Raw genomic sequence first — 13,510 nt, 5'->3', positions numbered from 1 at the left:
TCGCTAAGGCCTTTGTCAAGGAAATTGTCAGACTTCATGGCGTTCCTACTGACATTGTTTCTGATAGGGGTCCTCAGTTCGTGGCTCGTTTTTGGCGTGCCTTTTGTGACAGGTTGGGAGTTCATTTGTCGTTCTCGTCCGGATATCATCCTGAATCTAATGGCCAGACAGAAAGGAAAAACCAGGATGTTGAGCAGTTCTTGCGTTGTTTTGTGGCAGACAATCAAGAGGGGTGGTCTGAGTTTCTGCCACTTGCTGAATTTGCTCTGAACAATCATACATCTTCTTCTGCTGGTTGTTCGCCTTTTTTTTTGTTGTTCTGGGAGACATCCGTCGTTTGGGTCGTTCTCCAAGTTGGGATCTGCCGTGCCTGAGGAGGAGAATTTTTCTGGTGATTTGGAGAGAGTTTGGACGGATGTGTGTGGTAATCTTCAGGAGGCCAACAGAAAATCTAAAGACTACTTTGATAGGAAACGACAGGAGGTTTTGTTCGCTGTTGGTGACATGGTTTGGTTGTCCTCTAGGAATCTGCGGTTGAGGATTCCTTCTAAGAAATTGGGTCCCAAGTTTGTAGGGCCCTTTAAGGTGCTTCAGGTTGTCAACCAATCTGCTGTTAGGTTGGAGGTTCCTACCTCCTGGAGAATTAATCCGGTATTTCATGTCTCTCTGTTAAAAAAAGCTGTTGTGTCGGATGGTGACGCCTCTGCCTCTGTTCCTCCGGTGGTGGAGGACGGGGAATATGAAATTTCTCGCATCCTTAACTCTAGACGGTATAGAGGTAGTTTGCAGTATCTTGTGGCCTGGAAAGGCTTCGGACCCGAGGATAACTCTTGGGTGAGGTCAGATGATGTTTCCGCGTCCAGACTTATCAGAGCGTTTCACAGGAGATTTCCTGATAAGCCTGGTCCTAGGGGATCCGGAGGATCCTCTTAGAAGGGGGGGTACTGTTAGAACCTTGCTCTTAGGTTTTTTCCTTTGCTGGTCACATGACCTTGTTGGCCTATTTAATCCTGCTCCGCCCTTCTGGCTTTGCTGGACTTCATTGTATAACTACTTTCTAGCTAGCCTGTGCTCTGTATCTAACTCTGTTAGTTTGCTTGGTCTACGGACCTCTATGTTCTATATATTTTGTTTGTTCGTCTGTCTGCTACTATTTCTGTTAGGAGGTGTCCCATTTTCCTCCCAGTCCTTAGTACTTGTAGGGATTCCTTCCCCACATCTATAGGTCTCCGTACAGACTAGCTTAGGACTTTAGCAGGTCTGATCGCAGGATCAGGTTCCCTGTTACATCGTAGGGATTCAGCTGAGTTCTATCGTAGGGACAGATCTCCTCTCTTTCCTTAGCTCTGGTAGCAGAACATAACAACAGCCTCCAGGAAGGCGGACAGACAGGCAAGAAAACACAGACAACAGGTCTAGGTATGCGGCCCCTAGAAGGCGGGATGAACAGGCTAGGATACAGTTCAGACAGGAACTGCTACTGAAAGAGATACAGGAGCCAGTCTGGGAATACAGTCCCCAGAGTGGTGGAAACAGACAAGAGGAGAACAGGACCTGGCACATTCAGAGTCAAGAGGCACACTGAATGAAAGCATTGCTCAGGCATCAGCTTCCAGGTGAAGCTGGTTTAAATATCCAGTGACTAACAGCAATAGGCTGAGGACGCATTAGGGGTGTGCCCACAACAGCTACAAGAAACAGGAAGTGACCGGGCCGCCGCCCTAAGCAGTCAGAACAGAGACAAACAGACAGCATGGAAAGAAGCCAGGCTAGCAGACTGGAGAGAAGATCATGTTTGCGATCTTGCATAGTGGGAGATGGTGCCCTATGCAAGAACGCCGCCAGGTATGTTACACACTGCATATGCAATAACAGTATAGGAAAACCCGGCTTCCTTTTTAATGGGAATTTTTTTTTTTACTGAAGCCCTCCTTTATGTCTTTTGAAAGGGGTATTGGAGTGCGTCCAAATTTTTGGCAGCCCTTGCAGTCACTGTATACGCCATAACAGTATAGGAGACCCGCTCCTTTATAATGGGAACATTTTTTTTACTGAGGCCCTCCTCTATGTTTCTTCGAAGGGGTATTGGGATGAGTCCAAATTTTTGGCAGCCCTTGCAGTCACTGCATACGCAATAACAGTATAAGGGACCTGCTCCTTATTAATGAAAACAACAAAGCATAGCCGGCAGATGGCCCTCTAACAATAGTGAGGGTCAACTGCTGGCCCTTTAACAATAGTAAGGTCCGCCTGATGGTCCTGTAAAAATAGGCTTTGTGACTTTTAGAGTCCCTCCTTCATAACTGAAACAGGATGTGTCTGATCATGTCTCACACACCACATGGCCAGATAAGGTTATAAAATGTTAAAATGACATTTACTGGTGAATGTATTTTTCACCATTGAAAGCAATGCAAAAGTGCAAAAACGCATCAAAAACGCTACTTGTGAACATAGCCCAAGGTGTGGAGGTGCGTTTTTTTTGCCTTATATACAAGTCACTACCCTGGAAAGAATGTCCCTTAACGATTTTTTTCCAGGAAAATCCGTTTTGGCTTCGTTTTTGTATGTTTTATTGTGAGTCCGCAAAATTGGCGTAATACTCTGACAACATTATTCACAGCAGTGACCTGGGAGTCAGAGATGCTTCCAGGGGTTTTCCCCATGCTGTTCCCATGTCTTTTCAGCACTGTTCCCATCAATTTGGGCAATTTTTAGGCCCCCTGCAGACCTCCAGGAGGGGGGCCACCAGAAAAATGCTCCATTTTCTCATTGACTTACATTGGGCTCTTTGCTCGGGTCGAGCACCCGAGCATTACGATTTGCTCGACCCGAGCAATGAGCACCTGAGTATTTTAGTACTTGCTCGTCACTAGTGGTGACACTTGCTGATGAAAAACGAAATTTAAAACCACAGTATTAAATAGCTGGGGTGTAGGTAACTATTTTTAACAGCGCCGACCTCGTGTCAATAAGTTCACTGACACACTGCAACAAAATTTCAATGAAGGCCAGAAATGGCAATATTTTCATCGCAATTATATGTGATTCGTGTGACGGACAAACCACAGTTTTAAATAGATGGATTTTTAGCGCTGTAATATGGAAAGGACCTGGCTGTATTCTGCAGTGCCAACAAGCAAATGGTACAGAAAAACGGTGTTATCTGGATTGCTTTTTAAGCAAATAATCAGGATTAAGATAAAAAAAAATTATTCCTGGCCCCTGATACCCTGATGGGGCTATTTCTACAAATATCTGTAAAAGCACCAGCATACAGAACTGGAATGGACCCTCTTGCTATATGCACTGCAGTCTGCCACATACACTGCCTGCCTAGCACTGATATCTCTGCAGCTGGATTAGTCCTCAGAAGAACTGTGAGTTGAAATGGATATGTAGAGAATACCTACACTAACTAATAAACAACCAAATCTCTCCCTAGCTCAGCAGCACCTCTCCCTGCACTGCCTGATTGCGGAGTAGACTGTGACGAGCATGGCGGCGCCAGGTCTGATATAGACCTGATGACGTTGTGCAGCCAGCCAATCACTGTAATGCCACAACCAACATGGCTGCAGCATTACAGTGTGTGGCAGACAATCCCTGCATGTTCATTGGCTCTGTAAAGAGCGCCAAACATGCAGGGAGGGGACACGAGCATCCGCCGAGCAACGCTGGAAATACTCGAGCAGTGAGATGCTCGGGCGAGCACCGAGCAGTAGCGAGCATGCTCGCTCATCACTAGTTGGCTCATCTCTAAAAAAGACATATTTAGTTGTTTCCTTGATGTCAGGAAGTAACAATTGTTTAGCACAAGATCACCACCAAGCAGGGATACTGAATTCAGTAAGAACTTACTTGTCAGCATACCAAAAGAAGACTACTGCTAAATATCATGTGTAAGGCATGGGAAATCTTCTACTAGATTTATCTGCATAGACTTTTTTAACTGTAGACATAACAAGTTTTGTGTAATTGTTCCTAACAAAGGGACTGTGACGACTGAACGTGGAGACACAAACACAGACATGCATCTTTACTGATAATTTATTGTCCATTTAGTGATTTTTTTATGGTGTTATTTTTTTAAAATCAATCTTTGAATGAAAAGTATGAATTCTTCTTATCACTATAATTTCCACTATGACAGTTTAGTATGAGAAGGTGAATTTTATAACCCTGCTGCTGTGACCATTTTATCAGCGACTTTTTCACTATCTTAGCTTCACCTTCATAGTCATATTTTTTTATTTTTGTAGGATCATAGCAGGTTTGATTGCTGGACAATTTCTATTTCTTAATGGCACAACTTAATGAAACAGAAAATGTATGGAAAAAGTTCTCAAATTTTTTTGTAAAGTGCCATTGAAAAAAACAAAACAAAGGTTTAATAACTTTTAGGGGTAGTATATTGGGATTTGTTTCAATAACATTTATTGTAGGCTAAATATTACATTTTGCTCTTATTTTGCAGGTCATCAGTATGAAAGAAAATTTATATTTTTTTGTTATATTTTGCTAAGCCTTATAAAATATATTTTTCATTAGCTTTGTGTGACTTTAGACTACATTTCCATAATGACCCTTTGGTGAATTTGATGTTGCAGATTTTTTGCAGCATTTCTGCACCTGTTAAGTACATTAGGTTACTCATGTTTTTTTCATTGCCTTTTTTTTATTTCATTTTTTACATACATCTTTATTGTATTTTTTACGCTGCTGTTTTTTGCCTCTTGTTAATAGGTCATGTTTTAAATAAAGCTGCTTTGTTTTTGAAACTTCCTGGTATTTGACTTTTACAGCCATTTCTAGATTACACGCGATTTAAACTGACGTTTTTCACTTAGGAACTCTACATATACAGCGCATTATGAAAGTATTTGGCCCCCTTGAACTTTTCTACCTTTTGCCACATTTCTGGCTTCAAACATAAAGATATAAAATTCAAATTTTTGGGGGAAGAATCAACAACAAGTGGGACACAATCGTGAAGTGGAACAAAATTTATTGGATATTTTAAACTTTTTTAACAAATTAAAAACTGAAAAGTGGGGCGTGCAATATTATTCGGCCCCCTTGAGTTAATACTTTGTAGTGCCACCTTTTGCTGTGATTACAGCTGCAAGTCGCTTGGGGTATGTCTCTATCAGTTTTGCACATCGAGAGGCTGAAATTCTTGCCCATTCTTCCTTGCAAAACACCTCAAGCTCACTGAGGTTGGATGGAGGGCGTTTGTGAACAGCAGTTTTCAGCTCTTTCCACAGATTCTCGATTGGATTCAGGTCTGGACTTTGACTTGGCCATTCTAATACCTGGATACGTTTATTTTTGAACCATTCCATTGTAGATTTTGCTTTATGTTTGGGATCATTGTCTTGTTGGAAGATAAATCTACGTCCCAGTCTCAGGTCTTTTGCAGACTCCAACAGGTTTTCTTCCAGAATGGTCCTGTATTTGCCTCCGTCCATCTTCCCATCAATTTTAACCATCTTCCCTGTCCCTGCTGAAGAAAAGCAGGCCAAAACCATGATGCTGCCACCACCATGTTTGACAGTGGGGATGGTGTTTTGAGGGTGATGAGCTGTGTTGCTTTTATGCCAAACATATCATTTTGCATTGTGGCCAAAAAGTTTGATTTTGGTTTCATCTGACCAGAGCACCTTATTCCACATGTTTGGTGTGTCTCCCAGGTGGCTTGTGGCAAACTTCAAACGAGACTTTTTATGGAGATCTTTGAGAAATGTTTTTCTTCTTGCCACTCTTCCATAAAGGCCAGATTTGTGCAGTGTACGACTAATTGTTGTCCTATGGACAGACTCTCCCACCTCAGCTGTAGATCTCTGCAGTTCATCCAGAGTGATCATGGTCCATTTGGCTGCATCTCTGATCAGTCTTCTCCTTGTTTGAGATGAAAATTTAGAGGGATGGTAGATTTGCAGTGGTCTGATACTCCTTCCATTTCAATATGATCACTTGCACAGTGCTCCTTGAGATGTTTAAAACTTGGGAAATCTTTTTGTATCCAAATCCGGCTTTAAACTTCGCCACAACAGTATCTCGGACCTGCCTGGTGTGTTCCTTGGTCTTCATGATGCTCTCTGCACTTGAAACAGAACCCTGAGACTATCACAGAGCAGGTGCATTTATACGGAGACTTGATTACACACAGGTGGATTCTATTTATCATTACCAGTCATTTAGGACAACACTGGATCATTCAGAGATCCTCACTGAACTTCTGGAGTGAGTTTGCTGCACTGAAAGTAAAGGGGCCGAATACTATTGCACGCCCCACTTTTCAGTTTTTAATTTGTTAAAAAAGTTTAAAATATCCAATAAATTTCGTTCCACTTCACGATTGTGTCCCACTTGTTGTTGATTCTTCCCAAAAAAATTAGAATTTTATATCTTTATGTTTGAAGCCAGAAATGTGGCAAAAGGTAGAAAAGTTCAAGGGGGCCAAATACTTTCACAATGCACTGTATATTGGCATCTTTAGTTTGAGGCAGGATGCATCTAGCAGGCGTGTTATTATTTAAGCACTGGCACTTTATGTTTGTTTCCTTTCATAGTTTACGCTCCCACCCCTAATACTTACTAGTGGATGAACATGTCCTTAAAACCAGAGTCTGACTATTGACCTTGTCTGTATCTTTCTATACTTGTATGTATGCCTGTTTTCTTATATCTTTAATAAATTTTGTCATATTTACAATGGACTATTCTTTCCATGTTTGTGGTACATGAATCCCAGATGAGGAGTGTCCATAATATTTTAGGCCAGTAGACTACATGGCATAGGGTCTTATTTACCATTTATATTATGATCTCGGTTCTGCTGATATTGTTTCAATTTAAGCTCTGCTCTGGTAGGGTCCTATAGGAGTTGTAAGATGTTAGACTTTCATCAGGCCCTGACTGGTTAATCAGTACCCTGTAATCATATTGCACATAGCGGGGATGGCAGCAGGTAAGTGATTGACCTGCTGCCATTAGGATCAGGATTATGGCCATTGCCTCATGAAGCAAGATCAGCTCCTACTATGCTCCATATACTCCCAAGCGCCATCACCTTCATTATAAGGAAATTAGGGCACTAGGATAATATCTCATTCATTGGTTTAAAAATCTGCTTTTTCCTGTTACATTAAGAAACAGTTTAGTCCTCAGGGAACTATAGCTTGTTGAGCTGTACTACTGGATTTCTAGAAAAGGTGCATTGCTTTGTGCACATTTCGCTGAATGGCTCTTTTCAATGGACTGATCAAGTGCTACAATCACATCCTAAGGCCATAAATTCAGAAGCTATACTTGAAAAACAAATGATCTCAGTTTGTTTTGCACTGAATTTTATTATTTCATTGACAACTATTCCAGAACATTTGTACATTTTACTAAATGCCTATTTAGAATTTACCCTGCAAACAATTTCACACTGTAGAATGTGAATTTACTGACATACCTCAGTATTTCCTTCCTCGTAAAGAAAGTACAGTCCTGAAAATAGAATAACTTTTATTAGATAGATTTTCATATCAGACAAAATAACATCAAGACACTTTATATTGCAATACTTTTTGTTTTAACTTCCTATATAATAATATTGAAGCATTTAGGAAACACAGGTTTAAAATCTACAATATTAGTTTTTATACAGACTTTACATTGCGGAGTACAATTTTTCATTAAAGGAATTTAAAAGAGGTGCAAGGATATGTGCACACGCCGTCTTTTAGATGCCAGCATATCATTTTTGAAGCAGAATAAATATTTTCCCTGAAGCGTCTTTTCTGACATCTTTATGGGTAGCTTTGTTGGTGGACTTGCTGCTGGAATTTTTTTTTATTCCATATATAACATTGATTTCAAAGCCTTAAGTGAATAAAATAAGTGACAGAATATGGAACATATGCACAGCAACTCATTTTGGCATTACTGTGCATATGTTCATTATGTTTGGCATTTTTTTTTTAGTGTTTTTTCAAGGAAGTTTAATAGGAATCCCACCGATCCCAAGTGCTGTCACTCTCAATTAAATAGAAAGGGTGAGACCGTAAGGGTTCATACCCATATGTGAGAAAAAAAACATTCCGATTTCTGGACCGAAAAAACGGACGAATGTAATGCGATTTTCATGCGCATGCTATGCGATTTTCTCACCTAGGATCCGGTTTACATCTGATTGCCATGCGATTTTAACATGGGCTTTTACATAGGGGAAATGTCTAGATTATTTACACATAGCTTGCAGTGGAAATATTCTTCCCTACATATATAAATACAGTTATATGAAAAAGTTTGGGCACCCCTATTAATCTTAAGCTTAATGTTTTATAAAAATTGGTGTTTTTGCAACAGCTATTTCAGTTTGATATATGTAATAACTCTTGGACACAGTAATGTTTCTGCCTTGAAATGAGGTTTATTGTACTAACAGAAAATGTGCAATCTGCATTCAAACAAAATTTGACAGGTGCATAAGTATGGGCACCTCACCAGAAAAGTGACATTAATATTTAGTAGATCCTCCTTTTGCAAAAATAACAGCCTCTAGTCGCTTCCTGTAGCTTTTAATGAGTTCCTGGATCCTGGATGAAGGTATTTTTGACCATTCCTCTTTACAAAACAATTCCAGTTCAGTTAAGTTTGATGGTCGCCGAGCATGGACAGCCCTCTTCAAATGATCCCACAGATGTTCAATGATATTCAGGTCTGGGGACTGGGATGGCCATTCCAGAACATTGTAATTGTTCCTCTGCATGAATGCCTGAGTAGATTTGGAGCGGTGTTTTGGATCATTGTCTTGCTGAAAGATCCATCCCCTGCGTAACTTCAACTTTATCACTGATTCTTGAACATTATTGTCAAGAATCTGCTGATACTGAGTGGAATCCATGCGTCCCTCAACTTTAACAAGATTCCCAGTGCCGGCATTGGCCACACAGCCCTAAAGCATGATGGAACCTCCACCAAATTTTACTGTGGGTAGCAAGTGTTTTTCTTGGAATGCTGTGTTTTTTTGCCGCCATGCATAATGCCTTTTTGTATGACCAAACAACTCAATCTTGGTTTCATCAGTCCACAGGACCTTCTTCCAAAAAGAAATTGGCTTCTCCAAATGTGCTTTTGCATACCTCAGCCGACTCTGTTTGTGGCGTGCTTGCAGAAACGGCTTCTTTCTCATCACTCTCCCATACAGCTTCTCCTTGTGCAAAGTGCGTTGTATAGTTGACCGATGCACAGTGACACCATCTGCAGCAAGTTGATGCTGCAGCTCTCTGGAAGTGGTCTGAGGATTGTCCTTGACTGATCTCACCATTCTTCTTCTCTGCCTTTCTGATGTTTTTCTTGGCCTGCCACTTCTGGCCTTAACAAGAACTGTCCCTGTGTTCTTCCATTTCCTTACTATGTTCCTCACAGTGGAAACTGACAGGTTAAATCTCTGAGACAGCTTTTTGTATCCTTCCCCTGAACAACTATGTTGAATAATCTTTGTTTTCAGATCATTTGACAGTTGTTTTGAGGAGCCCATGATGCCACTCTTCAGAGGAGATTCAAACAGGAGAACAACTTGCAAGTGGCCACTTTAAGTAGCTTTTCTCATGATTGCATACACCTGGCTATGAAGTTCAAAGCTCAATGAGGTTACAAAACCAAAAATAGTTCTTTAGTAAGTCAGTAAAAAGTAGGTAGGAGTATTTAAAACAAGAAAATGATAAGGGTGCCCATACTTATGCACCTGTCAAATTTTGTTTGAATGCAGATTGCACATTTTCTGTTAGTACAATAAACCTCATTTCAAGGCAGAAACATTACTGTGTCCAACAGTTATTACATATATCAAACTGAAATAGCTGTTGCAAAAACACCAATTTTAAGAAAACATTAAGCTTAAGATTAATAGGGGTGCCCAAACTTTTTCATATAACTGTATGTATATACAATTGAAACCAGAAGTTTACATACACTATATAAAAAGACTCATATGCATATTTTTCTCAATATCTGACATGAAATCAGAATAAACCTTTCCCGTTTTAGGTCAATTAGGATTACCATGATTTTTAATATTTGCCAAATGCCAGAATAATGAGAGAGAGAATTTTTAATTGATGGTTAGCTTGTATTGGCAGCTGACATCAAGCCCACTGGTTAGTAGACATCAAGCCCACTGGTTATAAGACACCTCCATTACTAACCCCATAGTAAAAGTTACATAGTGAAGAAAAACACCTACACCCAGAATAAAATATTTTATTTGAAATAAACACACAGACTCCTCTATTAATTCTAACCAGTGGGCTTGATATCAGCTGCCAATATAAGCTGACATCAACCCCAGCCCTGTTACCCTACTTGCCACCAACCCAGGGCAATGGGCAGAGCGGACGCTAAGTGCCAAAATTGGCGCATCTTATGGATGCGCCTTTTCTGGGAGGCTGAGAGGTGATGTTTGTAGTCTGGGAGGGGGCCAATATTCATGGCCCCTTCCTAGGCTATTAATATCAGCCCCCAGCTGTCTGACTAGTCTTTGCTGGCTGTTAAAATAGGGGGACCCCATATCAATTTTTTTCGGGGGTCCCCTTTTTTAATAGCCAGTAAACGCTAAGTATACAGCTGGGGGCTGATATTAATAGCCTGGGAAGCTCCATGGGTATTACCCCCTTTCCAGGCTACAAACATCTGCCCACAGCTGTCTGCTTACCCTCTGCTAGAGAATAAAATTAAAATTATTTTAAATTCTTTATTTACCATTAAATTACATGTACAGTAACCAACACAATCACTGTACTAATTATATACTGTATGTCACTGACATCTTCTCTATCTAACTATTCTATGTATGCATAGCTATTCTCTCTATTCTATAATGTCGGCTACCGCTGTGATTTTACAGTATGCGGGTGATGAATTGCCAGGTTTCAAGGAGATGGGTGCATGAAAATCGAATGGCACTCGCATGGTCTGAGTGCCGTGCGATTTTTTTTTCACGCACCCATTGACTTGCATTGACAAGTCCGATTTCAGCTGAGAAAAAAATCACAGATGAGATGTGCCTTATAGAATTACATTGGTCCGAGTGCTATCCGATTTTTTATCGGATTGCACTCGTCTGTTTTTCACGCATATGAGTATGAGCCCTAATAGTAAAAAACACAGCATGGTTTCCATTGCCTGCTCCTCTAAACTAAGTGCATATTCCATGCCAAACAACGAAAAGCTTCAAAATCAGGCTCAATATAGGTGTAACTTATTGGTACATTGTCATTTTGTTAGCCTGGTTAATAACTTTTTAGCACCAGTTTCTGAGACACTAATTCAAATGTATCCACCAATATGGCTGCACTTCCTGCTTTGTTACGGCTGCCATAACGAAATGGGAAATGTTTCTATATTAGTAACTTTCACTTTTATAGCATAAGGCCATTTTTACTGGTCAGCATTATTAAAAACTAGCAAACAAAAATATCAAAGATGCTTTTGCTACAAGGATAGAGTTAAAGCAAGAATAGCTGCTGACAGATGTTATAAGGACTGATTTATTATGTGCTTCAGCACGATAGTTTTGTACTTAGGGTCCGTATTATTCATACTGTAATATTATTGGTACATAGCCCATTAATGCAGAAATATCTAAATGGTGCATTCAAACTAATATATGGAAACGCAAACAAAAAAATCTATGAGCATCAGCTAGTATGCTTATTGATAATGTCTAGCAAGAGGAGACCTTTAGATATAGCATAGACTAGGGATGAAGTGAGGAAAAAAAGGTAGAACAGATATTTACGGTATATAAGAAATCCTAGATTTTACATCTATAGGGTGTGCAGCCAACTATAAAGAAATCTAGAGCTTCACAATCCTAAAACTGGGAAAATGAAGATATATTGCAGATACACAGATTTCAGATTCTGCACATGAATTGGATTGTATGTAGAGGTGCACAGGAGTCTTTACATCTTTAAGGTTTACCACTTAATAGTATGACATAGCAAGAAGCTATTCCATAGATGTTTGTTCAGATGGGGTCTGTTCGCTGACAATACCCCTGATCTGAATTGCCCGTTCGTGGAGAAGTGGCCGCACAGGTGTGATATACATTCTACTGTATGGCAATTAAACAGACAACCAATAGTTTACTTTCTTCTACATTGGAATTATTTTAACAAAAAATATAATTTACAGTAAGTCTTGGCCTGTTGTTAAGTAACACCTTTTGTCTCTTTTTATTAAAGTAAATATTAGGTAGTTATAACTGGATTGTTATCGTCTGCATTGTACATTTGTATTATATCAAAACCAGGTAAATATGTCCTTGACTAATATAACATTGTCTCTTTAAAGTATCACAAAATATTATTATAGAAAACATATACTAGTGCTGCTGCTGAATATTACTTGGGCACAGAGTTGATGAGTACAATAAAGATTTAAAGTTGTGGATGATTGCCTCTTATAAAAAAAATGGCACATTTTGCTTGCAAAAGAAATAAAAGTCAATAGAAGTCTTAAAAATCATTTAAAGACTATAATATGGAAACCGAAACTTAAAGACCAAGTCAAAATCAACGAAGATCAATAAAATCAATACTTCTCCACACACGTATACCCTTATACATAGAGGGAATCTTAGACATAATTAAACAGTATATTGTGATTGCTAATAAAACAGTAACTAACGTCTTTCTGTTTTCACTCTACACAATAAACACAAGTTTTGAAATAATTTATACAAATCAGAGCTGTGTGACTTTGGCTAAAATATCCAAGCAATGGATACAAATAAAATTAAATTACAATTAACCTTATAAGAATATATCATTAGAGGATTGTCATTTGAATAAGTATGACTATTTCTTAACACTTACTTGATAGGTATCTAGCTGTTCAGGAGTGAATATTGTTTGCTTATTTCCCATGGTTGTAGGTTGTAAGTCTCCCTGACATCCTTTTGTTTGCAAGCTTTTATACCAACTGAATATTGGGATATTAAAAGCTGCAGGAACATCAGGGTCAGGTACAGGGGAGGATCACATGTCACCACCCCATTCTTCCAGCATTTCGGATTCATAATAGGAGCATTTCATCAAATCTTTGATCTGAATAAAGAAGTCTAGCACATACGGCTTCCATCCAGCATCCTTTATGAGCATATAAATAAGCTGCTATAATTACACCACTTGTTACATGTCCAACATATACTCATATTACACCATTTAGCATGTCTACTGCTAAAGAAGTCATTTGTTTCCAAAGCTGAGTTAGAAGCAAACAAAGCAGAGTGTTAAATGCTTATACTCATATATAGTTGTTTCCTGAAGTAAGATAATATAATTTGGACTGCATTAATTTAGTAAAATAACGTAGTTAACAGGGTTGAAATGAAAAGTCTGCAGTTAATTTATGTGACTGTAGACTGTCGAATTGTAACTGTGTACGATGCCGACATAATTACCCTGTATTCCTCCTGTTCGTGGCATTCATGTTACCATGTGTATAGTAG

The 13,510-nt window shown here is 39.3% G+C and overlaps 1 protein-coding gene across 1 annotated transcript in view; it reads right to left on the bottom strand.

The window, feature by feature from the left end:
- CIB3 (calcium and integrin binding family member 3) overlaps positions 1 to 12,980 on the bottom strand; it is a 243,549-nt gene extending 230,569 nt beyond the window's left edge. The window contains exons 1-2 of the mRNA XM_073685820.1: positions 12,876 to 12,980; positions 7,466 to 7,500 (exon numbers count right to left, since the gene is read on the bottom strand). Coding sequence (XP_073541921.1) covers positions 7,466 to 7,500; positions 12,876 to 12,926 — 86 coding nt within the window. The 5' untranslated portion in view covers positions 12,927 to 12,980. The remainder of the gene's footprint in view (positions 1 to 7,465; positions 7,501 to 12,875) is intronic.
- Between the last annotated feature and the right edge of the window lie 530 nt (positions 12,981 to 13,510).

This window comes from Phyllobates terribilis, unplaced genomic scaffold, assembly GCF_046119375.1.
Source record: "Phyllobates terribilis strain yellow unplaced genomic scaffold, ASM4611937v1 Scaffold_1__5_contigs__length_1240528914, whole genome shotgun sequence".
Classification (NCBI taxonomy): Eukaryota; Metazoa; Chordata; class Amphibia; order Anura; family Dendrobatidae; genus Phyllobates; species Phyllobates terribilis.
The sequence above is the reverse complement of the archived record's forward strand: the minus strand, read 5'-3'. Positions and strand labels throughout refer to the sequence as shown.